This window comes from Amblyomma mixtum, chromosome 10, assembly GCF_055824585.1.
Source record: "Amblyomma mixtum isolate Tamu chromosome 10, ASM5582458v1, whole genome shotgun sequence".
Lineage (NCBI taxonomy): Eukaryota > Metazoa > Arthropoda > Arachnida > Ixodida > Ixodidae > Amblyomma > Amblyomma mixtum.
Window position 1 is genome coordinate 136,522,001 of NC_143021.1, and position 26,446 is coordinate 136,548,446.

Consider the following 26,446-nt stretch of genomic DNA (forward strand, 5'->3'; position numbering starts at 1 on the left):
TTGGGATAGGTTACGTATATTGTTGATATTCCTGTGGATTTCTTGTTTATATACATGGCTTAAGCGATATCTATATAGATTGTGAGCTGGAATTACACCAGAGTTGCTAAAGAAAGTTGAGGTGGAAGCAGTATAAGAAGCATTATATGAGTGTCGGAGATATTTTTTCTGTAACAGGTGGATGTGTTCAATATTAGTGTATGTTGTGTTTCCCCGTACTAATTGACAATAGTTCAAGTGTGACTGAAAGAGTGAATGATAAAGCAAACGTTTGATGCGTGTGGAAAGGATATACCTTAAACGACCTATTACACCAGTTATTTGACTTATTTTGCTTAGAACATGCTTGACGTGATTATCCCAGGACATATTTGCGGAAAAGGTGACACCCAGACATTTGAAATTCTCGACTAAAGCGATGCATCGTGAGTTTATTATAATATCTTGATGCGGAGGTATGTGCTTGTTCTTCGGCCTGAATATAATCGCTTTTGTTTTGCTTTCATTTACCTTCATTGCATTTACTCTCGACCATTCCTCTAAGGATTTCATTGCACTGTTACATTGTTCAACAAGAAGATTAATATCATTGCCAGCAAAAAAAATACTAGTGTCATCTGCATAGATAATATATTTTGCTTTAGGGTTAATAGTGACGATATCATTCAGATAGAGATTGAAAAGGAGAGGTCCTAAAATACTTCCCTGCGGCACTCCACAATTAACAGCTTTAGCTTTCGATGTAAAGGCACCTGAAGATGTAGTTTGCATTGGAGTGTACAAGGGCAAGGGCGATGGCGGTTTCCTCTGCCTCCTCCGACGTACAGCCCGAGGGAAGGCGGTGTGTGAGGGGCTGTGCTAGGGCTGGATTGTAACCAACTGCTACAGCTTCATGAGTTGTGCACGCGGCGTCTACCCAAATGGCGTCCTGGGCTTGTCCGTAATACTTGTGTAGGGCCTTAGCGCGAGCCATGCGGCGAGGGATGTGGTACTGGGGATGAATGTTCCGGGGAAGGGGTTTCACAACGAGGGGGGTATGAATGTGTCGAGGAATGTCTATAAGGGATGTCTGATTAGCGGGAATGTTCATGCGAAGGGAAGCGAGGATATGCCTGCCAGTTGCGCTCGCGGCAAGTCTTAGATACTGTCTGAAGGTGCGCGTCTACTAGTTCCTGAATGGTGTTATGCATGCCTAATTCAAGGAGCTTGGCTGTGCTAGTGCTGCGGGGTAGGTTTAAGGCTGCCTTGGTTGCTAGACGAATCATGGCGTTCACTCGCTCTGTTTCTATGCGGTTCAGCTTAAGATATGGGGTGGCGTATAAAATGCGGCCAAGTGTAAAAGCATGCACTACTTTCATGCTATCCGCTTCGTCTAAACCTTTGTGCAGGGAGGATACGCGGCATAGAAGTTGCAACACGGATTGCGTGGAGGCCTTGAGTGTTTTAAGGGTATGATCGTCGCGTCCGGAATCCTGCAAGTAAAGGCCAAGGATACGGAGGGTGGGGGTGACGGGGATAGGGGTTCCTTGTAAAGTGATTTGAATGGGCGAATTAGCTGCAGATTTCGGTCTTATGAAGAGAAGCGCGGATTTAGAGGGGGAGCATTCGAGCCCAATAGATGACGCATGAGCGGAGATGGTGTCAGCTGCTAATTGAAGAGTTTCCTCAATTTCTCCATCAGATCCGTGAGTGGTCAATGCCGTAATATCATCAGCGTACAAGTTATGCTTTAGGTGTGGGATGAGAGCGAGTTTATGAGCTAGGGGGATGAGAGCAATATTAAATAGAAGGGGGAGAGGACCGCGCCTTGGGGTGTTCCAAGCTCGCCGAGTGTATAAGGTGGTGTGCTCAGCTCAGCTATGTGCAGGGAGGCAGTGCGGCCCGAGAGAAAGGCGCGAACGTAGTTGTAGGTATTTGAGCCTACCTGTAGTGCCTGTAGTTCTCGCAAAATGGCATCGTGTCGAATCCTGTCAAATGCCTTTGTGAGGTCAACCGCCAGAATAGCTTTAGTGAGGTGGGGGATCGTGTCATCAAGCACGTCATGTGTAATTTGTAGTAGGGCATCCTGTGCTGATAGATGCGCACGAAAGCCCACCATGCTGTACGGAAAAAGGTGGTTGTCTTCCATGTACGTGGTTAGTCGGGCAAGAATTATGTGTTCGAATGCCTTGCCGAGACAAGATGTCAGAGAAATTGGTCGGATATTCTCTATGTTGATGGGTTTGTGGGGTTTAGGAATAAATATGATTTTTCCATGCTTCCAGGTGGCAGGGAGTGTACCTGACTTCCAGCACTCGTTAAAGTGGGTGACTAGATGAGATATGGAGGCATCGTCAAGGTTTCGGATGGCAGCATTGGTAAATTGATCTTGCCCGGGTGCAGTGTTGCGTAATTTCGAAAGGGCTGTCCGAAATTCCGCCTCTGTAATAGGGGCGTCAAGCTGGGGTTGAGGTGGACCCGTGTACTCGGTGTGCTTGCAAGGGTCACCTGGGGTGGTATATGTTGATTTCACCTGCGCGAGGAAGGCGTTCGTGTCCTGCCTGTGGTTATGAGTAAGGAGGCGAATGCTAAGGCGTGTCTGGGTTTTAGATTTCGTGGGGTCTAGCATGTGGCGTAAGAGGTGCCAGGCACGGGTTGTGGAGAGATTGCCGCGGAGACTGTCACAAATCTGATTCCAGTTAACTTTGCAAAGAGTGGTACTGTGGTGTTCCATTTGGGTCTGAAGCTGTGCCAGTTTGAGTTTTAGTTCCCTATTGTGTTTTTGAGTATTCCATCTGTGTGTTATGCGTTCTTGAGCTTGAAGGAGGTGCGCGAGCTTACTGTCAATTACGGGAGTGTCTGGGGTAGTGTCTAGCGTTTGGGTATGTTGGCGAATGTCCTCCTGTAACTGGGTAGTCCAGGTGTCTAGGTCGAAGGGTACCTGTGTTTACTGTACATGTTCCTGGCGAAATTTTCGTAGCTGGTCCCAATTAGTTTGTCTAACGGTAAATTTGCGCTGAGGGCGGCGATAGCTTAGTGTTATGCGAATTAGATGGTGGTCGCTGCCTAGTGTGGTTTGGGTTCTTTCCCACTGCAGGTGGGCCACATTTCTTCCAAGCGTGAGATCTGGGCTGGTATCTGTAGTAACGCTGTTACCAACCCGCGTAGGCAGGCTGAAATCATTAAAGATGGACAAGTGGAGCACCATCATTTCATTGCAGAGAACTGTGCCTCTGTGGTTTGTGCGCCGATAGCCCCAGTCCACGTGTGCGCAGTTGAAGTCACCGGCAATGAGTAGGGGATTTGATCCAGCCAATTGCGTCACGGATTTGAGGAGTGGAGGGAGTAGATTAACTGGCTGTCGTGGTAGAAGATAGCAGTTAAGAACGAACAAGGGAGATTGAGCAGGGGTTGGAGGTAAAATTTCGATGAAGGTGTGAGCGATAGGTGTGGTAATTGTGTGTTCCATGTAATGCAAAGAGTTGCAGACGTATGTGACCACCCGAGGAAGATCAGTAGAGTCCGAGGGGATAAGAGCGTATCCTGGAAGTTGTTTGCAAACGTTTGCGTCCTGAATTGCGATGATGTCTGGTGGGGATGAGGAGGTAGCGATAATCTGCAGCAGAGGATCGCGCTTACGCCGAAAGCCCCTGCAGTTCCATTGAATAATATATAAAGAATTATGGTCCTTCGGAGGGGCCATGCTGTAGGGTGGAGGGGCGAAGGAGGGGTGTGGAGGGTGGCACTGTGGGAGGAGAGGCCGGTGAGAGACTATGAACAAGGAGAGGAAACGCTCCTCTACCTTGGCCATGATGCTAGTTATGACAGTATCCATTAAACGGGTAATGACAGTTTCAATCAGAATTTGGCACTGTGCAGTGACCTGTGCAGTAATGCGCTCTGCGAGCCTAGCTTCTAAGTTTTTGGCGAAGTCCTGAAATTTTGCTTCCAAGTCTATGGCCTCCTCTTTTTCGAAGGAGGTTCGACAGGTGGCGGTGTGGGTGGAGATGATGAGGGTGGAGGAGTTGGGGGTACAGCGGGGGTGGAGGTAGAGATGGCTGCCTTGAGCTGCCTTACCTCTTCCCGCAGAGCAGTCACTTCGTGGTCCTGGGAGGTCGGCGAATGAGTCCTGGCGGCCTTGGAGGCCCACGTAGAGGTAGTGGGAAGGGTCGTTTGCAGCGGGGGAAAGTCCTTCTTGCTAAAGGGCTTTGTTTTCTGTGGCGGCGGGCTGCGCTGTTTCGGAGTTGTATGTGTTGCCTTGCATGAGCCGGTACCCGTGAGGTGCTCGCCCCCACACAGAATGCAGATCGGGATGCAGGAAGGAACAGCTTGCGGGTCATGCTTGTCCCCGCACCGCGTACAGAGACCAGCCTTGGGGTGGGGGCAGACGTCATATCTGTGGCCCGGTCGGCAACAGTTGGTGCAGGCATCTGGACTGCCCTTGTACGCCGTACATCTATAAACCACACTCATGTAGCGTATGGTATGTGGGACTGGTCCATGCGCAAAAGTGATTAATATGGAGAGCGTCCTCCCCATTCTGCGTGCTGCGATAATATCAGCGTCCGGGTTACGAGTCTGGAGGACTCGTAGCATCTGCTCCGGGGTTTCCGCCCAGTAGGCCTGCGAGATGACTCCACGTACCGCTGATGGCGGCGGTGCGATGTGGGCGGTGATAGGGTAACTGGTCCCTTGGAGCACCACTTCCTTGAGTTGGACGAGGTGCAGGGCGGTTGTCTCCTGGTGGGTAGCGACGGTGAATGTGTTATTCGTAGGATGGATCCGGAGGTGAATGTCCCCTAGGTCCCGGCCATCGGCGGTGACTTGCAGGTCTTGCATAAGGGGCTGCGCCATGGCTCCGTTCAAAGCGAGCTCGCCTCTCGGTCGAAAAACTACCCTTATAGTGCCGGGCGGGAGTGAAGCAAGGTGTTTACTTCGCTGCGAGACTGCGTGCGACACGCGCAGCTGTTGCTGTTGAGCACGGTACGTCGGCTTAAAGGGCGCAGGGGCAGCCTCGGCCTGAGCACCGACGGCGGACACGGCTGTTTGTGGGGGTCCAATCAGGGTATTCGGGCTTGGTTCTCGAACCTGGTATGCGTGGAGTACTGCGGTCCACTCACTGGGTCTGGACGTTTCAGGGTCGAGGTTGTCGCCCTGCGCTTGCACCTCCATGGCTGTTGGGGTAGGTGCGCTGCCGGTGATAAGCCTAGCCTCCAGCGAGGCGAGGCCCAGCGCAGCGTCTGGCGAGGAGCGAACTTTACGACGTCGGTGCGGTCAGAAGAGAGGACTGGATCGAATAATGGCTGTAGCGGTTAGAAAGCGCTCACATTTAGGAAACGTTGGACATAAGAGGTGAGCTCTTGGTCGTTTGTTGCGCATGAAAAGAAGCCGAGAAGCGGTGACAGTACCGAAAGGCGGCCGGAGCGGAACCTCCTCTTCTTCTTCCGGATGTTGCGGATACTTCAATGTTATCAATTCTTTAAATCTTTTTGCCTTCAGTAATCATTTCACCAACACCGCTGCAGATGATGCGGTTCGATACGTGACTATGGCAACAAGACACGTATTCGCTTACCTGAGGAGAGCCGGTATAGAGATGGCATGGAACGATACATTTTGGTATACGGTGTATGCACCGAGCGAATTTGATATTAATATCAGCAAATGGGGCTCTTTAACTCTGCACGGACAACGGAGAGCCTATGGGCGGCTCTGCACTTCGTGGGCAGTGCAGCCAGGATTCGATTCCGCGTGTTTGGGTTCAAACCGAATGCGACAGGTGCTAAGCCAACAAGTGCCTAGGGTTGACGCATAAAGCGTCGTCAGCAATCAAGCGCCATTTTCCAAGCTTCATGATCCCGGTCATGAACTTTCATCCGCAAGCCATCCACTTATGACCCCTGCGGCGGCTCAGTGGCTAGGGCGCTCGACTGCTGAGCCCGAGGATGCGGGTTCAATCCCGGTCGAGGCAGCTGTGCTTCAAGGGAGGCAAAATCCAAGCCGCCCGTGTGCTGTGCGATGTCAGTGCACTGTGAAGAACACCAAGTGGCCGAAATTATTCCGGAGACTGCCACTATACGGCATCCATCATGACCGATGGCGCTTTAGGACGTTAAACCGTTATATATAAACTAACCAACCAAACCACTCCCTTCTAACCTTGCAATGTCTGTTCCTGAACAGATGAGAACAGTACAAATGTGGAAGCTGTCGTCTCGTGCGCGACGCAACTCAAGCCCAATGGAGCTGGCGTGACACTGCAATCACGTGCGGCGAACTCTATAGAGAATGGGTTCGAAGAGACAAGACTTCGCCTATGACCCTCGAGATATTGGGGCTGCGTCAAGGGTCCGTTTACAGTCTTTTGTACTATAAGAACCTCGCCTGCGTAACTCACACGCTGTAACAGTTTTCGAAGGAATAAACCTTCATTTGATTTAAAACACTCATTGCATTCGCCTTCAAAGCGGGGGATATATAGGCGGATGCGACTGTCCCGTTATTCGGCCTATTCGGAGCGCACCCGTCACAACACATAACCGACGTATCCGATGTATACTCAGCACCGTAGCTGCAATGCGCATGTGAATTATGCCAGAGTTTCACCTTACAACGAGTGCAGAGACTGAGGGTGAACGGAAGCACGATTGGCGGCGCGTACGTGAAGCGCCACGACAGTGTATCTGTCACCGTGAGTTCTCGGTTACATATGCTATATATGTTGCACGCATAGACAGTATTATGCAATATCAGAAAGAGACTTCAAGCAACATTTTTTGATCGAAGGTGTACCCTGATTCTTAGGGAGCCAAATAAATGTCTTCGGCGGTGCAGCCTGTATCGTATTACTGTGCTGGGAACCTCATCATACTCACAGCGTTAGAGCGAAGCCGATCGGCGGCCACAGGGCGCCACGTGATCATGAATTGTCTGTTCGAGCCCCCCCCCCCCTCCCCCCCCCCCCGCCCGCCTCCTCCTATGGATACCTAAAGAAGCGGAATAAAGGGACATTCTGAACGGTGACAGCGCACATGGGGACTACACACAAAGAAGTACACAACACAAGCGCTGGGGTTGTGCCCCCGTGCGCGCTGTGACCCGTTGAGAATGAACGTATTCCACGCCTAACTCGCCGTCCTAATACAGAATTAAGGAAGTCTTCTTTCCACCCCTCCACGAGCGGACGTTTGATCTCGTTTAAATAATGACCCTGGCGACGCATGGCATCGCGCGGCATCAAGTAGAGTGCCTAGCGACTACGCCAATCTCGCGACGGCGCAGTGCACCAAGAATAATCTTCATACAGTACAGGCGTTTTGCAAACCCAATTAGTCCGGTTGGTTACGGACATTCAGAAAAATGCAAAACAAAAACCGAAACAAGCCGAAACCGCAACCGAACTATTTTGCGGAGGCCGCGGAATGACACACTCTTCTTTGGCGGAAGCCATGCAGAACTCTATGATGCAGAGCAGAAGCTCAACTTTGGCCGCTTAGCGCACTTCGCAATTTGCGGGTCAGTTGCATCAGCAGCTTTATCGTGACAAGTTTATCGCGAGCTAGCCGTTAACGGTAATCGTATGCGTTGACATTCGTTTTGTTGGTGCTTGCGGCATCGCGTCTTCGACTTTTTTTCGACGTGATAGTGTTGCTTCTGAGTGAAATCTGGAGCGCCCACAAACGAGACGGCACCGTGCTCGTCCACGCTGAAACAAGGTAAGCATTTCATTTCTTGCTTCATTCAGCTTACGGCCAGGACCGAGCTCTGTTAGCTCGCAAATGGTAGTTCCTTGTCTTGTGTAGCGGGTAATGTGCGCAGATGCTTTGGCCACTGCCACTCCTGTAAATACTGCAACTCGTTGTACGGCCACATTGAACGAAGCCTTCCTGATGTCACGTGCTGTCATGAGTTCGGCCTTTTGCGGAGCTCGGCCTGAGGGCCTCAATAGTGGTATGTTTGGACTGACGATAGCTGCAGCGTCTTCTGTACTCGCTGAATGGCTGTGAAGCGCGGCTGGTGTAGTGCGAAGGAAAAAATGGCGTGAGTATAGTTCCAGAATCATTCCTTGTGTCGCAGATCGTTGTGAGGCCTCTTTGAAAGGAGCCTGCCTGCTCCAAGTGCATGCGGTCATGAGTTAGGTCTTCATTTTTGCAGTTGTCGTATGTAACAGACTTGTATTAGATCGCAGTCCTCGTGTGTGAAATTGCGCTGTGTTTGGACTGATGGTAGCTCGTCGCCTGTTCTTGCTGAAAGGCAAGGAAGGGCAGTAAAGGAAGAACGAGAACTTATGTAGTTCAGTAATTGAGTTTTAGATCCATGTACGCGAAAACTCAAGGGTCATTCGCCAAACGTCCCAGACGTCGCGCTCAATAATCTGGATTTTTTTTCGAAAAAATTCATGGAAACTTATCTCAGTGTGCGTAATCAATGCATAAAATATTTTTGCCGAAAAAAAAATGTATTCGTTAAGTGAGCGCATTTTGAAAATTGAAGAAACCAGGCACTGCTAAATAATTAATAAAAACTCCGTATGTTTAGAAAATATCTCTGAAATCTTTCGCTGACATTTGCAGAGAGAGCCTGGCTTTCGATGTGAGTCAGACTACGCAGTTTTATGGGGCACATTTCTTAAAAAATTAGATTTTGAAAATGTACAATTTGTCATTTTTTAAAAATCAATTTATCTCCGGAATTTGAAAATAGCTGTTGTGCCTCTCTAGATGTATATTGCCTATAAAAAATGTTACAGGAGTTCAACACTGTGTAAAAGAAAGTAAAAAAAATACGAAAGTTGCAAAAAGTGCACTTTGAGCCGCAAACACGTTAATTTCCCCTTGAGGTGGTCCAAGCAAAAACAAAAAATGGCGGGTTAAATGGAACGGTTTATTGCCTTTCATTTCTGAAATTTTCATTGAGGTAATTTTTGTTTACGGCGACAAACGAATTTTGAAGTTGAGCTCTTGCTCCGCAAGTGGCTTTCTTCTCGTTGATGCTGCATAATCTTCCTCGCTGCTCAGGCCCCTCCTCCTCCTCTTATTTTCTTTCACACCTCTTCTCTCTATTCGTCTGAGGAGAGCCGGCGTCGGGTCATGTGACAGTTTTCCCGCCTTTTCTTCCTCCTAATACGACCAGTTCGTGGTTTGCGCGTGTTTATTGCTCGATAAAAAAACCGCGGAAGCGCGGCGTGGAGAAATACGTGGACTCGATGACCAGAAATGATCCGACGGAGCACGATTAGTTCGTGTTATGGCGGGTGAACAAGTTGATTTCATTAGGACGTTCTTGCGGGCTAGTTGGTTTATTGCTCTAGAAATGTTATAACTGCGGAGTAAGAGGATACAGACAACATATGTATTTTGCACAGTTTTAACACTTCTGGAGCTATGAACAAACTGGCCCGCAAGGACGTCCACTAAAGCACATCTCTTCTACTCCGGTCTCTGTTTTGTGTTCCCTGGAATCCAAAGAAGATGGAGCAAAAAAAAAATTGCGCCCGTGGTGTTTTGTCTGTTACTCGTTGCCTATGTCCTCGCTTTTTGCGCAGTTTTAACGTTTGTGGATGTTGATTTCACGAAGTAAATATTTCGAGACAAATATCGTAAAACTTCTAAATACTTGCACAATAGCTTTCTTTGCACGGAACTACAAGGTCGCGTGCAGAGAGGGTAAGACACACGACTTATTAAAACTTTTACCCATGTTATTACGCGATAGAAGCCGCTCAAAGAGGAAAAAGGCGGTAAAAGTGTGTCACATGGTCCCGCGCCGCCGCCGCGGACACGCCGCCGAAAGGGGAGAAAAAGGCGGGAAAACTGTGTCAGATGACCCGCGCCGGAGGGCTCCCATCAGACGAATTGAAAGAAGAGGCGTGAAAGAAAGTAAAAGGAGGAGGGAGAATATAAGAACAAGAGGGAAGCGGGGGAGGAGGGGCCGGAGCAGCGAGGAGGATTATGCAACACTCACGAGGAAAAAAGCTCCGCAAGTTGCGTCGTCTCTTAATTTCCTTCACCGCAGAGCACGGCACCTGGCATGGCGCGACATTTGTGGCCAGATCACCACTTCAATTTGTCATCGCCCGCTGTCGTGCATTTTTAAGGTTTGAGTTAAAGCAGACATTGCATGAAATTCGGCGGGTGGTAGTGTTGAAAGTGAAATCGTTTCGTTTTCGAAGTTCGAACGGACCCGCTTTGGTGCCAGGCAGCCAAGAGCAGAAAAACGAGGGTATTCACCATGCTGAGCCGCGTGGACCACGAGGAACGGACGACCAGCCGGTATGGCAGGCGTAACACAAGTACTTTATGTCCGAATATGATTGCTGAGAGCCCGCGCGCGCATACCGCGGCGGCGGGTGACGGGAGACACTCCTGGCGGTGAGCGCGGCGTGCTGCCGCTCGCGAGGAGGTGTCTCGCTCGCATGAACGGGCTTCGCCTGCATAGAGGCTCACCCTCGTTACAGTTGCGGTCGTGTCTCTGTTGAAGACGGATGTGCAGTTTTAATCACATGGGTGAACCGAGCCCCTCTTTCTACATTTCATCTGGCTAAAGTGTCTACGGGGTCGTGCTTTGCGGTGAAGTGGCATTAAGAGACGACACAACTTGCAGCGCGCGATAGCTCAACTTCAAAAAATCTTTTCTCGCTTTAAGCAAACATTACCTCGATTAAAATGTCAGAAATGAAAGGCAGTAAATGGTTCTACTTAAACCGGTATTGTTTGTATTTTATTTCTTGCTCCTAAGGGTGAAATTAAGCGATATTTATGGCTCAAAATTTACTTTTTGACAACATGAGTATTATTTTTTCCACACTTTCATCTTCTGCAACATTTTTTATGTTTCAGACATCTACGGAAATGAAATGGCTATTTTAAATTTCTCAAGAGCAAGTTGACATTTTTTTAAATGACAAAAATGGTACATTTTCACAGTCTCTTTAAATGTATAAATATATTTGAGCCGTACAAAAATGCGGGTCTCGGAATCGCATACAATGCCAGATTTTGTGCAAATGTCATGGTAAATTTAATTGCTGTTTCCTCAATATTTATATTTTTATTATTATTGAGCAGCGTCTGGTTTCTCACCTTTTCGAAAAGTTCACACTGTGCTCACCTCACCAGTGACTTTGTCTGGCAAAATTATTTTAGGCTTCGATTACATACCCTGAAATTGCTTTCATGATTTTTTTTTAACAAATCGGAGATGGCTGAGCACAATGCTGGGACTGCAATCGAATGACCCTCAATAAAGGCAACGGCAGCCTGTTTGCAGGCGAAACGTTTTGCACGTGTCGCTTGTCTCGTCGCTTGAATCTGCAGCCACAGAAGATTTGGCTTGTCATGCACCAGCAGTAGCAAGTATGACATCCAGTTGCATGTATAGCGAAAGCAGTAGGCCACACTGCAACTGTGTGGGCTTTGTAAACAGGCAGCCAGCCCCCTCCGCAGTATTGTGGTTGCATCCTAGCCTGTACGTATCTAATTACTAAGTGCTCGCCTAGTGGTGTATCCGTTTATTCCGCATGTGGAACCAGATTTTAAGTTAGATATGAGTGCATACGCCCGGTATTCGGTCCGTAAAAGACCTTGTTTTGGAATTTTGTGGGTTCAACTTTACAGTTGTGCATTACAGTAATTATTGGGTCATCTGACCATTTAAGTGTGCACACTACTTCAGCCCAATCAAGTGAGCATACAGAACATCTTCTAATGTTATAAAAATTTGTTTTCTGAATTACTAAGGTTTACTCACTATCCTTAGGCCCTTGCCTTTGTTAAGGACTGTGTGGCACTGCCGTCGCATGCAAAATTTATTACGTTTAAATTTTAGATGCGTCGGTTCTGTGTTGATGTTTTCTTCTTTTCTGCAGTGGGAACCTTATCCAGGGCTGCTACACATGCTCACTTAGTGGCCACGACAGAGATTTATTTTTGTTTTGGAACCAGTTGAACATTACTGTATGGTGCTCCCTGCTAGCAGAAACTCGTTGCAATGACCTCACAAACCAGGTGAGCTCTGTTTTAAACATTCTATTCCTAGCTTTGCTTAGATGCATGCTAATGTTTTTTCTTCATCAAATAATACATATAAACAGTCTGGATTCAAAGTACTTTTGCACTGAATGGGCAAATACGTCAACAGTCAGGATTTAAAGCACTTTTTCTCAGAGCAGCCACCTTTGAGTACGAATTTAATAAAGCTGCGATGCTAGCTTCGAAATATTTTTTAGCTCACTTTTACTAGCGCACATTGCAAGTCTATTCCTATTGTGATTGGCTGCAATATTGTAAATTTGATGAGAGTTGTACCTTCAGTGTTTCTCTTTCTGCACTTAGTCTTGTTGTGTGCAAATGAGTGGCAAGTTATGTAAGGTGTAACAGTGTTGCAGTACCTGCTCTGCTTTAGGAAACCAAAAAAGGAGATTTGTGTATGCAGATATTCTTTTTATACCAAGCTGCCCATCATATGTGAGGAGCAGTCAGAGAGGTATAATAAACTGCAGGAAATGTAGCACTCTCTATGAGTCATGATATGAAACATTTCCCATGGCTCAAAATTGGATGCTCATTTCGGTTGCATTTTCACTTTGTTGCTGTTGCAGAGGTTGAGTCCAGTGCCCCGATACACGCAATGGCATACAAGTGCAGCATATGCCAAGCAGTTGCAAAAACTTTGCCTCAGTTCTTGAAGCATGCATCACTACATAAAAATGAAAGCAACCTTCACATTCGCTGTCCTACTGACTGCTGCAGAGTATTTCGAAACGTCAGCTCCTTGAAGAGCCATATGTTTAGATCTCACAAGCGTGATGGTATTCCGGCTGCTGTAACAACTTGCAGGAGTGTCTCACTGGTCTGCACCATCGATACATGTATACAGACATGTCGAGATGTCAAATCCTTGTTGAATCATCTAAAGGGGCACATCACTTAAGGGAAGAAAGTTTCTTGCCCGTTTTTTGCTTGTTCACGAATGTTTACGAACAAGTCGACATTTTCCTCCCATATTTCTCGATGCCATAGGCATTCTTTTCAACCAGGTGTATGCGAGTCTTATTTAGAGAGCACCTCTGCAGAAAGGTGCAAGGAAGCAGAAATTAATCTTGAAACTGAAATTCGTACTGCTGGATTGGAGACTTGTGCATCTCAGGAACAATGTACTGAGGACTGCCACTCAGAGGCTGATGGAAGCAAAGAGGTGGCTGAAGGTGTCATGCACGAAGATTCTCTATGTACTGATATTACAGATGCTTTCGGACGTTTCTACCTGCGCCTCCTTTCGGAGAGTTTGGTGCCCTCAAGAACAGTTCAAGTCATTTCTGAGGCAATTTGTGACCTCCAGAGCAACAATCTTGACCACATGGCTAATGCATTAAGGACAAAGATGAGAGATGCTGGCTTGAATGAGGATTTCATTCAGCAGGCAGTCAACAGTATGCTTCAAAGTGATGTTATTTTCAGCCTGCACAGCAAGAGTAGAGTTTTTCGGAGCACTTACTCTCGAAGGGACTACTTTCAGAGCAAATTCAGCTATGTGGAGCCAGTATCTGTGCGTCTTGGAAAAAACAAAAATAATCAAGATGCTCATTCTCATTATGTTCCAATAATTGAAACAATAAAATCATTGTTAAGAGATAGCTCAGTTCAAGATCAGTGTTTGAATCTGGAAGTTCATGAACCAGGTGTCTTTAAGGATTTCACTGACGGGAATGTTTTTAAGTCAGTACCACTGTTTCAGGATCACCCCACTGCTTTACGCTTGATTCTTTTTCAAGATGCTTTTGAAGTGGCAAATCCTTTAGGTTCGGCAAAGAAGAAGCACAAACTTTTAGCTGTGTATATGATGCTTGGAAACCTACGTTCTTGGAATAGAAGTCGTATCTGTTCAATTCAGCTAGTGCTGCTTTGTAAAGAAAGTGACATTTTGTTCTTCGGACAAGACAAGGTGTTTTCTTCATTGATTGATGACATCAAAAAGTTGGAAGTTGGCTGCATGTTGGCGGACAGCATTCCCACATATGGCATGGTGGTGGCAATTCTGGGCGACAACCTAGGCAGCCACAGTATTGGTGGATTCATGGAGAATTTCAGCACAGCTGAGTACATCTGCAGGTTTTGTTTAGTGAAGCGTGAACATATGTTTGAGAAAAACATATCTGACACCAGTGATCTAAGAAACAAAGTAAACTACAAATAGGCAGTGAAGAACCTACAGGATGACAGTTCTCTTCTTTCATGACAAGGCATTAAATTTGATGCTTTGTTTAATGGCCTAAAGTACTTCCATGTCTGCGCTCCTGGGCTTCCTCCATGTTTAGCACATGACCTGTTTGAAGGTGTGGTATCGTACGATCTTGCGTTGATGCTACAGTACTTCATCACCAAGCAGCGATGGTTATCACGTGAAGATCTGAATAAAAGGATACTCTTATTCAAGTTCAAAGGAATAGATGGGAATGACCAGCCAGCTGAAATCAAAACATTCAAAACGCTGAGTGGACATGCAGTCCAGAACTGGAATATGCTTCGGTTTTTACCCGTCTTTCTTCATGACAAGGTATGCAGAAAAGACCCTGTATGGGAGTTAGCATTGATGCTCACAGAACTTGTTCAGTTGGTGTGCGCACCGGCAATAAATATGCCCATGGTAATGAGGCTGAAAGATTTGATAGATTACATTGACCGAAGAATTGAACTTTTTCCTGGTGCACCTCTGAAACCCAAGCATCATTACCTGGTTCACTACCTTTACCTCATTACTCAGTTTGGACCACTTATTAGGTTATGGACTATGCGTTGCGAAACCAAGCATGGTTATTTTCGCAAGTGCATAAGAAGTGCCCAGAACTTCAAAAACATCACGTTAACACTTGCTGAAAAACACCAGCTTCTTCAGGCATTCAGGGGGAGTAGCTGCCGCTTTGAAAGAGACTTAGTGATTGACTCTACATTTCCTTTTTGCCCTAGTTTGTTCAGTATGGAAGTTCAGGAAGCCATCAAGACTTGTGGAGCACAAGGAAAAGAAGTGTATTAGGCTTACCAAGTTGAATACAGGGGCATCAAGTACAGCAAAGACATGGTTGTGGTTTTAAATCGTGAGGAAAGCAGGCTCGTGTTCGGCCGAATTATTTTCATTTCATTGCAAGACAACATGGTCTGTTTCCTTGTTCGTGTCACTTGTTCTGTTTTGGAACCTATGATGATCATATACCACTTGCTAGGTCCAGAATCTGGGACACTAAAATGCATTTCTATTCAGCACCTTTTGGATTACTAGCCACTTCATTTATATGATGTTGGCCATCCAAAAGTGGCAGTCATTGCACTGAGGCATGCAGTTTTAGATCATTACTGAATTTATTTTTTTCAGCCCAGAGGACTTTATGTCATGTGTTCAGGAGTGGCTTCCAGCACTCAGTGAGGAGGACGTCGCTACCATTGGGCAGAAACTCCAGGACTTGGGAATAAAATGTGTGGAACACTTCAAGTATCTGCAGGAATCAGACTTGGACTTCTTAGCCCCTGTGCAAGGGCGCATCCTGCTTGAGAAGTTTCAAACCGTCAGAGCTGCTGCTGTCCTTTCTGGGAAGAGTGGCAGTTGTGATAAGGTGACTTCAAATGCCAACTCACAGCTAGAAGAATGGGCTGAAAAATTTTGCATTCCTTGGGAAATGCTTCCACCAGGCTTACTTCAATCATGCAAAGCAAAAGAAAGGCCTACAAAAGCTGATCTGAACCAGATGGTGAGGATGCTAAGTTCTTTTATCCTGGATAAGCATCCAGCGCCTGGCAGACGAAACCTGAGAATAATTGCAGCAAAAGTTGTGTCGGTGTACCCCACATCGTTTCAGGATTTGCTAGAGGGTACAATTGTTGGCACAGGAATTGAGACGTTGATGTGGAAGCTCGAGAACTGCATCAATAACAAGAAGAGACCAATTGCACATGTGCTGCCCGCAGAAATTGTTGATGACCCAGACTCATTCCAGCCGCGTCCAAGATCTGCCCGTGACTCATATGGTTGCATATCATGGCAGCCAGAGTTACCGAGTGGTGAAAGTTTGCTGACACAGCGTAAAAAGCAGCAGCAGCTCCTTTCTGAGTATGCTAAAGTACATCCGAACAAGCAGCTTGTCATTCGTTTGATGACTGAGACGTACGCATCGCAAAGACTGACGATAAATTACTCGAGGAGTGTGGCAGAGGTAAAAAAAAAACTGGCCATTTTTGTTTAGTGAGGACTGTCTTCTTGAGCATTCCAAAGAGCTCCTTGGTAGTGATGTTTGCCGAAGAATTGAGGCTAGCATGGAAAGCGTTGGGCGTCGTATAGATCGTTATGCTTATAGTCAGATTAAGCGGCCCAAGGTCAAGAAATGTCTCGAAGAAATTGAACGAGCAAAGAACCGCCTCAGGAGTGTGACACCAGAGCATGAAGGTGCACCTGTTCTCCTCCTTGTACTGTTTGGAGAGGATGAAGAGCTCATCTACAAGTCTGTTGAGGCAAGCTTATAATTTTATCCTCTGCTTCGGTCTGGCAGAAAAGTGTTTGTGCATGCAGAATTCAGATGTGCATTGCATATGGGTATAAAAAATTCCACACTCCACAACTACATTATTTTAATGGTAATTGTATACATTATAGTCGGTGCTGTTTACAAACTGCTGTTATTAATTTTTTAAGTCATTTTGAGCTTTGTACATTTTATGCTTATGCATGCTATGGCGGACTAAAAGATACTCTGAGAGTAGGTATGAGGACAAATGCAGTAGTAGAATGGCACTAGTGTATAAAAATAGTTAAAAACTAATTACACAGTATCGTTAAAAGCCTTGCCTTACATAATATCAGGTGTCAGCGTTGTCAGCGAAAAATCATGAGCCTGGGCTTTGGTAGGGTACATGGCAGGACACTGGTTCGTCAGTGGGTTCTATGACGTCGCAAGCCGGCATGACGTTACCGAGTTGGCAGGACCAACCAACTTGGCTATCTTCGTTGAGATGGCGCTAATGCATTCGCACTATACCCTTTAGGGCACAGCTTATGTGTCCTCCAAATATCTGTGGTGATATACTTTATGCGAAAAAATTCTCTCTAATTTACGTTAGTAACAAACAGTTTGTGCCTGCAACCATGAAACATATCCCTATGGTTTAAAGACTGTTCTCCGCCTAATTTTGTGCGGTAATACAATTATGCAGCTGATGACAGTCAGTTTTCTTCAGAACTGTTCTGGCTATTGGTATCAGTTTTTTAATGCCTTCCCTCTGTATTGCTTTTCTCATTTTGCAGGAGACCGCCCATGATGATGACTTGGGCGACATGCCACTGACGCCCATGATATGTATAAAAGGTTAGTTTTGGAATCATTGAACATCTCATTATGCACTAATATTCTTTTATTCTCATTCTTCTAGGGCCAGGTCTCTTTGAGGCTGAAACGTTCACTGTTTGCGTGGGTGGTGTTGCTGTAATAACTACCCAGCGGGCTGCAGCTTTCAAATTCATGGTTCTCGTATACTTCGTTTTAAACATCCAGTATCCACCTGAAGTGGCTTTGACATTGCAGTTTCTGCAGAGGTAAGGTCGCGCATCTCTTTTTATTCAGCTATAGGTTTAGATTTACCATTTGCTTTTCTCAGTTGCACATATTTTCTAGGAATATTGCTGGTGGGCTGTTTAGAAATTTCTGCTTTTGAGCCTTTGCAAAAGGCGGAGAAAAACTTTTCAAAAATGCGGATGCTAGTGATTTTAAACTTTTTAGGGAACGCAAAAAAACAGAATTCTGAGAAGCGCTGAGAATATTTTTAATCCAGTTATTGCACTATCTCCCGATAACAGATATCAGAATGGAGCTATATAATTCATTTTCAGAAATGAGTATTGGAATGCTTAAATGTTATATATTAAATAAGAAAAATCTTAAACGTGAAATTTCGAAAAACTACAAGTTTGAAATCCTTGAATATGGAGGTAAAAAACCACAAAAAATCCGTAATATACAAAATGTGGTACATTTCACCTCTTATAACTTCGAGACAAAAACTTTGCAGGCTTATCTACAACTTCTTTGTTTCTTTCACCTGTATTCACCACTCGGTTCTGTGCCCTGTGCTCACTCCACTCAAAGGAACATTCATGAAAATATTGAAGCAAATTTACTTTGGATTTACTGAAATAAACAGTATGGATAAGATATTCTGTTCATAGCACAGCATGCAGTTTTTTATTTGTGAATTCTTGTGGCGGTTGTTTTTACAGAGGGGTGTGAGCTTGTTAGTCAACGAAAAACCACAGCCGTGACTGGTAGCCGCTATAGCCGTAGGATTGTGCGACCTCACGAGACCAACTGAAATGGCCATATTGTTACGGGCTGCAACTTGAGCTTCTTATTTGATATGAAAGCGTGAGATTTGAACCCTGCAGAACCTTTGGGTCCCAATGCAGATGTGGTATCTCGAGGCCACGCAGGCATGTTTGTTAGGCTTGTTTAAGCGGGGCTTTATATCTATGGATGCATTGGCAGTAGCTGCCAACTCGGGCTTCTCCCTTAAAGTGGGTGGGTTAGGTAGAATTGAGCCCTCCAGGACCCTTTCATTCTGAGTTGGACACGCTACCCCAATGCAAGCACGATCGTACGATTTGGGTGAAGCTGGGCTTCACATGTGCATCGGGTGGTCTTTCACATTATGTGGTAGCTTGTGACTGCATGTTAATGGGTATGTGTGAGATAAGAGGTGCAAATTTACAATCTACAGAGGATCTGTAACTGAGCATCCACAAAAGAAGCTGGCAGATGGGACCCTTTAACGCTGTCGTGCCAAAGGCACAGCTTAAGTGTCCATCATATATTTCTTGGGCAGGTCTTTCACCTAATGTGGTAGCTTAGACTGTATTCCGATGAGTGTGTGGAGTGCATGTGCGCAAACAAGTATCTGGAAGGGGAGCCGGCAGAGTGGAGCCAATTAGTCAGTCGTGTTTTACCCTTTTAAAGGTGGGACTTGAGTGTCCCCACAATTTTTGCATTCAGATGCTCGCTTTTATTGGCGAAACAGACAAAAGAAGCGAGCAGTCATTTTAACCGACAAACAGGGCCACAGGGGGAGGCAACATTTGTTATGCTGTCCTTGGTTTCAGTGACTTGCGGCTTCTTTCGTACATGTACTGAAACAAGCCGTTCATATGTAACTTCGTGCAGTCATGAAAAATGCAATGGCTTGTGGCTTTTCCTTTTATTTTAACAATGTAGCCAGGCATATTTCAGCGTTTTTCTTGATTTTTTTAGTCAATGCTTCAAACAGCATAAAAGTTTCAGGATTCCACGTAATTAGCCTGGTGGCATTCTTGGTATACTAATCTTGCCTCTTTCGTTTCTTTAAGGGCAATTGCGGGAATCAACCCAGAGAGAAGCACAAAGGCACGACGAACATCAAAGAAACAGTATTCTTTGTCTCCAAAAGTGGCTGCCTTGGCAAATGCCCTGGATGAGTACAAATTTTGAGCATATCAATAAAGAGGAAAATTTGGAAGTTCTGACCATTGCCTTCAACTCCTTGCGTGAATATAACACACGGTTATAGTGCTAGCACAGTGCATATGAAATTGGTGCTGCACGCTACTGCTTTTATGATTGCACATAGAGAGTAGAAGTATTCATCAAGTCTAAGTCAGAATATCTACTGCATTAAGGAGGGAACAGTGCCCATTTTTCTTATATCTTGTAGTGTAGGGTCTTGAGTGCAGGGTTAAAACATATTTCTGCAAAATGACAAGGAATATATAAACAGAAAAATTGTGTGCTATTACAAAATAGCATAAGCAGTGAAAAAATCTGTAGAATTACAGAAACAGCACTAACAGAAAAATTGTGCTTGATTACAAATCAGCCTGTTATAGTAACAACTATGCAGGGAAAATTTCTGTAGAATTACAGAAAATGCATTCGCAGAAAATTTCTGAGCAATTACCAAATAGCCTGTTTTTTAACAAGGTATCTGGAACAAAAATCTCTGTAGAACTACAGAAAAGCAATAACAGACCACATATGCAAAATTACTAAGAAAGACAAAGCAGAAAATAGGCAAGAAAAGAGTTGTTATGTCACTCAATTTGCCATGCATTTTCTGTTTTTCTCACAATTTTTTTTTTACAGTGTATGCCCGATGTACGAACTCCAACTCAAGTTACTAGTGAATACAACCCCGAAGTATCTGTATTCGTTTACGGGAGAGACAGCTGCACCGTTAATTGTGTATGTGTAATTAAGAGCGCACTTTTTACGCGTATATGTCATTTTTGAGCACTTAGACATGTTTAGTGACATTTGCCAGACTAGGCACCACCTTGAGACCTCTGACAGGTAGTCATTCAGCACACGGTGATCCTCCGCATTTTGAATAGGCAGATATACAACGCAGTCGTCAGCGAAAAAACGGCACCGTACAGTGGAGTCGAAGTTTAAGTCGTTTAAGTAAATAAGGAACAATATTGAACCGAAAACGGAGCCCTGGGGTACTCCTGAGAGAACTGGAGCTGGCATAGAATTGGAACCTGAGATCTGGACGTACTGCTGTCGTTCAGAGAGGTAGGAATCGAGCCATTGAACAAGACACTGATTTTGTAACAGATGTTTGAAGTCAGCGCTTTGGGGTGTTTCCGTACTTGGCCGTGTTTGTCTTTGCGCTGTGTAGTTGCAAGCAAGACTTCCAACACGCCATGCAAGTGGTGTTAAACTGGTAATACTATGCCACAAAAGGTGTATCCGTATCCCAAAAAGCCTCTTTAAAGAGAACTCTAAGTCGTCCCTGAAACACCTGTTATACATTGTAAATAGAAGACACAGATTTGTGCGAAAGATGAAGATTAACCTGAGCATGAGTGGCATTGCCATCGCCGCGTGTTTCTGTGCTTGACCTGGCTTCTCTCCTTTCTTTCTTCTTTATGACTTTATCTTCATGCTAAAGTAGATACCGTTCTCTCTTACCAAGCAGGGATCTCCGAAATATACTCCTGTTATTGAACTCGCGTAAGGTGCCGATCACTGCCGCCAGACCTCCCGCTCAACCATGACTGAAACTCAGCACCACCAGAAATACTTCTCTACTGGCCCCCTTGTGGGACTTTGTATGCTGCCAAGCACCCTAGGACTGTCCTATGTACAGTGCCCACCATGGCGGGTGGCAGCTCAGTTAATAAATGCTTGTGAGAGGTTCTCGGGAAGAGCAACCCCATTCTGACCTTTCTCTGTGTCTCAAGAACTTGCGCTTATGTCTTTCATAAAGTGTGCTTCTTTATTCATTAATGAAAGAAATCTTTTCGCCGCATCCAGCTACACCTCATCTCGCATCGACCAACAACCAACAACCCAAAGTTGGAGGACAACTTCTCGTACTAATGCGCACCATTCTTCCTTTTGGCCAAGAACAGATACTGAATAGCACTGCTTTCAAGCCTCCACAGTCTTCATTTGGGACGCCATTCACTTCAAGATCGCGGTTGAAAGTACCTTAAAAGTTTGTGTTGTTGTTGTTGCTCTGCAACTAATGTTACAAACTAACCACTCATTTCCGTAGTGCCTACGTGCCGTCCAAGTATGCAGAATAAATAAATAAAAAAATAAATAAATTAACTGGTCAATTTAGTCGTCGCCTGTGAACTGACCAGAGCAATGTCTCTCGATAGCCCTTTAGCCATCGCCTAGTATTGCCCACGAAGCCTTTGTGATTGGCATAACGGAGCCACCTGTCGCACCATCGGCGTAAGGCGCTTGAAATAGAAAAGAAAATGGGCCACTTTCTCCCAATTTTTTCAAATGACGCGACAGGAATATCGGCCTACTACAAACACATAAACAAAGATTTCCTGATATTAGGAAAAGTTTATTTTTCCAGAGCTCCTCCTCGATTTCCACCAGCTTAGGCATTACCATGTTGTGGTCCATGCGAGATACATTAAAAAATCATTTCTGTTCTGCTCTGGAAACGACTTGAATGTTCACCACACATTGCAGAGACGCCCACGAAAGTCTGGAATATTCCGTCAATTTGCAATCACGCACGGTGCTGAAAGAGCTGTAGTAGCTAGTCCTTGTTTAACTACACCGTAAAACAAAGGAGGACGGTCAGGCCAAGCCCTTCCCCCGCATTGTCCGGTGTCCAGAGGCACGCACAATGAGGCACACTGCCGCGAAGAACAAGTCTCACGTCATTATTTGCCATCGATCACCAGCGTGGTATACGAAGCACTTCTAGGTCTCACAGCTATCGCTCGCTACCACATCACGAAATGTGAGCGTTCGGGCTCTGAATTGCGCGGATCTGAAACCTAATATGACCATTTTGTCCACACCGATAGAATATTGGTTGTGCTAATCGCTGGCTATTTCTGACAACCTAATATTATCGTGGGTGTTGATTACAGATCCCGGAGTTTCTGCATTGGCAGCGCCTTTTGCAGTCGGCTTCCGAATGTGTGTGGTTTATCCCAGCAGATCAGGGCTGTTGGTCCTTCCGAGGTTGTCCAAAGTCACCTCGTGTACAGAACTCAAGGTATAAAGTTTGCTACAGCTTGGGCGTCTCCCGGCGACAACCATCAGCTGATCCTGGTTCAATAGTGCCACATACCGTCCTTGCCTATAAACACAATGATGCCTGTCAATGCAATAATAGTTCAAATGCTTTAACAGAACGTCAAAAGACACTGGCCAAGCTATCGTGTGGGACGTGGTCCGTGTGGCTTCTAAGGGAATATCTATATCAGCACGCTTGCTCACGGAATTTCTCTGCATTCACACGACACAACATACGATCAACCAACACGGCACAGTCTTCCAGGGTTACACATGTTCCAGAAAATTTGTCGCAACTTCAGGCAGTGGCCTTTTTCTCATCAAACTGTGATCAAGGTACCGGGATGGGTGCTTAAGCGACAATCGTTTTTTTTTCTTTTTTTCCTCAACCCTTAGCGAGTGTACCTCTTTTGCCAAATGCTGTTTTTTTTTTCACGTATAGGATTCCGGGAAACACTGTGTTTCACCGTGTCTCCTGTCTTCGGCCATGTGTCGCGCGCAGCGCTGCAGGCGGAAACGTTCATGCCTTTCTTTTTTGCGAACATGATGATGTACGTTATACCACAGCGTAAGCTTTAAGAAATATGTACACTATCACGTAATGCTTTCTTCATATTGATGGCCTCGCTTACTTCGCCACTCACATATGAGATTGTGCGGCCGCCGCGGTGGCTCAGCGGTTATGGTGCTCGGCTGCTGACCCAAAAGACGCGGGTTCGATCCCGGCCGCGGCGGCAGAATTTCTTTGTAGGAGAAATTCTAGAGGCCCGTGTACTGTGCGATGTCAGTGCACGTTAAAGAACCCCAGGTGATCGAAATTTCCGGAGCCCTCCACTACGGCGTCTCTCATAGCCTCAGTTGCTTTATGACGTTAAACCCCATAAACCATATGAGGTTGTGCTGCTGTGTGCCCTCAAGCCGGCATGTTTTGAACTTACGGCCGTCTGCGAAAGATACGCTACCACTGTATACCTATCCTGTGCGGGCTCGTGTACACTTTTCATTTTTTTTTTAGTCTTAGCATAATCTATGTATATCTCTCTTGTGGCACAGGCTGGGACTCTTTATTCTTAAATCTTTTTCTTAGTGCCAAAATAATTTTATATCAATTTTTTGGTGTTCTTCACCGAAAGCAGCTGCCGAATTGTTGCCTCACGGCAAGCCGATGAAAACACAATGACCTCACGGATAGGGATGGCATAAACTAATGGCCGCGAGTATAGCACGTCTACTAGTCGTCACAAACCAGGACGAGATCGTCCCCACATAGTTGGGCTTACAGAAAGCCTGAACACGACACTCGCGGATATAATTTCTATTTAGGTGGATGCGGAACTCAGAACGTTGGATCAGATACTCCCGTGCATTACCTACGTTGTTAACAAGACAATTCAGGAAATATCCTGCTTTACCGCGTTCCGTATATTCTACGGGAGAGAAGGGTGGATGATGCCGAATGAGGAGCTCTCGAGCGCGGATGACGATGTCGCACCAGACGCGGGCACAATCGTCGCCCAAGCCGAACAAGTGCGTCCGCGGGCTCGCTTGCACATGAACAAGCCACGAAAGACGGACTCCCGACATTACAACCTCTGCCAGAGAGGAGTTTCTATAGCCCAGGTGACCGGTTCTCAGTGTCAAACCTGTCCGCCAAAAAGGGTGAAAAATTCCTGCACTACTAATTCACTCTGTATGAAGTCATCGGCCACGTCGACAGCATGAATTGTGAAGTCGTTCCTTACGGAACTGTGGTCGTCGGCGAGCACAAATAAATGTTGTGCACGTGGTCCACTTGATCCCGCAACTCTCACGTCACTGCAGAGCTTCCAAGGCTGTATATTAAGCGCCTCTCTCGCCCTAAGCACATTATTCTGACCTTTGTTTCTCTCAGCTTCTCATCCTTATGAATTACGTGTCAGTTTTACCCTCTAATTTGTTTGTCTACATTCCCTGTTTTGCTTTTCTCGTCTTTTGTAATTACTCCGTTCCGCACCGGGATGACGCTTTTCTTTGACGAGGGTAGGAAAGACTAAAGCCAAAAGCTTGACCCGCGCCACCTCTGCCCTGAGCAGAGAGGACGACAATGCGGACACGGTCGCGTCAGGAGCCCTCGGGCTGTCTAGGCTTGTGGGATTGAACTCGACCGCTTTGAGGTCTCCCTCTACGTCTGAGGTCGGCCTCCTTCTAGTTCATCATCATCATCATCAGCCTGACTACATCTACTGCAGGGCAAAGGCCTCTCCCAGGTCTCTCCAATTAACCCCGTCCTCTGTCAGTTGCCGCCACTGTATCCCCGCAAACTTCTTAATCTCATCCGCCAACCTAACTTTCTGCCGTCCCCTGCTACGTTTGCTTTCTCTTGGAATCCACTCCGTTACCCTTAAGGACGAGCGGTTATCCTGCCTTCGCATTACATGCCCTGCCCAAGCCCATTTCTTCCTCTTTATTTCAACTAAGATGTCTTTAACCCGCGTTTGTTCCCTCACCCACTCCGCCCTCTTCCGATCTCTTAACGTTACACCTATGTTTTTCTTTTCCATAGCTCGCTACGTTGTTCTTAACTTAAGCTGAACCCTCTTTGTTAGCCTCCACGTTTCTGTCCCATAGGTGAGTACCGGTAGGATACAGCTGTTGTATACTTTTCTCTTCAGGGATATTGGTAAACTACCATTCATGATCAGAGAGAACCTGCCATATGCGCTCCACCCCATTCATATTCTTCTAGTTATTTCCCTCTCATGATCTGGATATGCGGTCACTACCTGCCCTAAGTAGACATATTCTCTTACTACTTCCAGCACCTCGCTACCAATTGCGAACTGCTGTTCCCTTGATAGGCTGTTGAACATTACTTTGGTTTTCGGCATGTTAATTCTTAGCCCCACCGTTCTGCTCTGCCTGTCTAACTGATTGATCATGCTTTGCAGTTCTTGTCCTGAGTGGCTTAGCAAGGCAACGTCATCAGCGAATCGCAAATTACTTAGGTATTCTGAATTAACTGTTATCCCCAACTGTTCGCATTCCAGCCCCCGGAACACCTCCTGTAAGCAGGCAGTGAAGAGCATTGGCGAGACCGTGTCTCCCTGCCTGACACGTTTCCGTATTGGAATTTTATTGCTGACTTTATGGAGAACTATAGCAGCTGTGCAATCGTTATAAATATCTTCCAATATTTTCACATAACACTATTCCACACCCTGATTCCGCATTGCCTGCATGACAGCTGAGGTTTCCACTGAGTCAAATGCTTTCTCGTAATCAATGAAGGCTATATATAGGGGTTGGTTGTATTCTGCGCATTTCTCTATCACCTGATTGATAGTGTGAATGTGGTCTATTGCCGAGTATCCTTTACGAAAGCCTGCCTGATCATTTGGTTGACTGAAGTCCAAGGTTGTCCTGACTCTATTAGCGATTACCTTAGTAAATACCTTGTAGACAATGGACAATAAGCTGATCGGTCTGTAATTCTTCAAGTCCTTGACGTCTCCTTTCTTATGAATTAAGATAATGTTAGCCTTCTAGTTCATGACACTATTATGATTTACAGACACTGCTGTCTGGGTATGTGACATTGCAGGAACGGTTACATAGAAATGAAAATCACAATACATAAGTCGGCATTTCTTTCAAAAACTGCTCAGGTGGCAGCTGTCGGAACGAACCATCAAGTTTATTCCACATTTGAACTGCGTGCGGGAAAAAAGAAAATTTATTGCAACCAAACAAACACCGGGTGTGATATTCATAGGATCGGTCCGGCGCGTCACACGTGCAGAATGCCTAGTGAATAAAATGGGGGCACCTAAAGAAACGGACTTGCGCACAGTTTTGTGTCGCATGATAAGCCGGTGACATTTCCGTCGATGCTGGAGGGAATTCGGTGATAACGTATGGCGAAGATTT

General features: G+C 45.8%; 1 protein-coding gene across 1 annotated transcript; it reads left to right on the top strand.

The window, feature by feature from the left end:
* The first annotated feature begins 5,149 nt into the window (after positions 1–5,149).
* On the top strand, positions 5,150–19,474 carry LOC149327046 (uncharacterized). Its single transcript, XM_089564770.1, has 7 exons — positions 5,150–5,161; positions 6,602–6,670; positions 7,558–7,694; positions 11,846–11,984; positions 17,266–17,326; positions 17,391–17,553; positions 19,354–19,474. Exons 1-7 carry the CDS (start codon positions 5,150–5,152, stop codon positions 19,472–19,474), a joined length of 702 nt encoding a protein of 233 aa, XP_089420896.1.
* The last annotated feature ends 6,972 nt before the right edge of the window (positions 19,475–26,446 follow it).

Excerpts from the sequence above, each read along its gene's own strand:
- LOC149327046 (XM_089564770.1), top strand. Across the intron at positions 6,671-7,557 it reads ACGACAGTGTATCTGTCACC|TATGCGTTGACATTCGTTTT; the intron begins GTGAGTTCTCGG and ends TAACGGTAATCG. Across the intron at positions 17,554-19,353 it reads ACATTGCAGTTTCTGCAGAG|GGCAATTGCGGGAATCAACC; the intron begins GTAAGGTCGCGC and ends CGTTTCTTTAAG.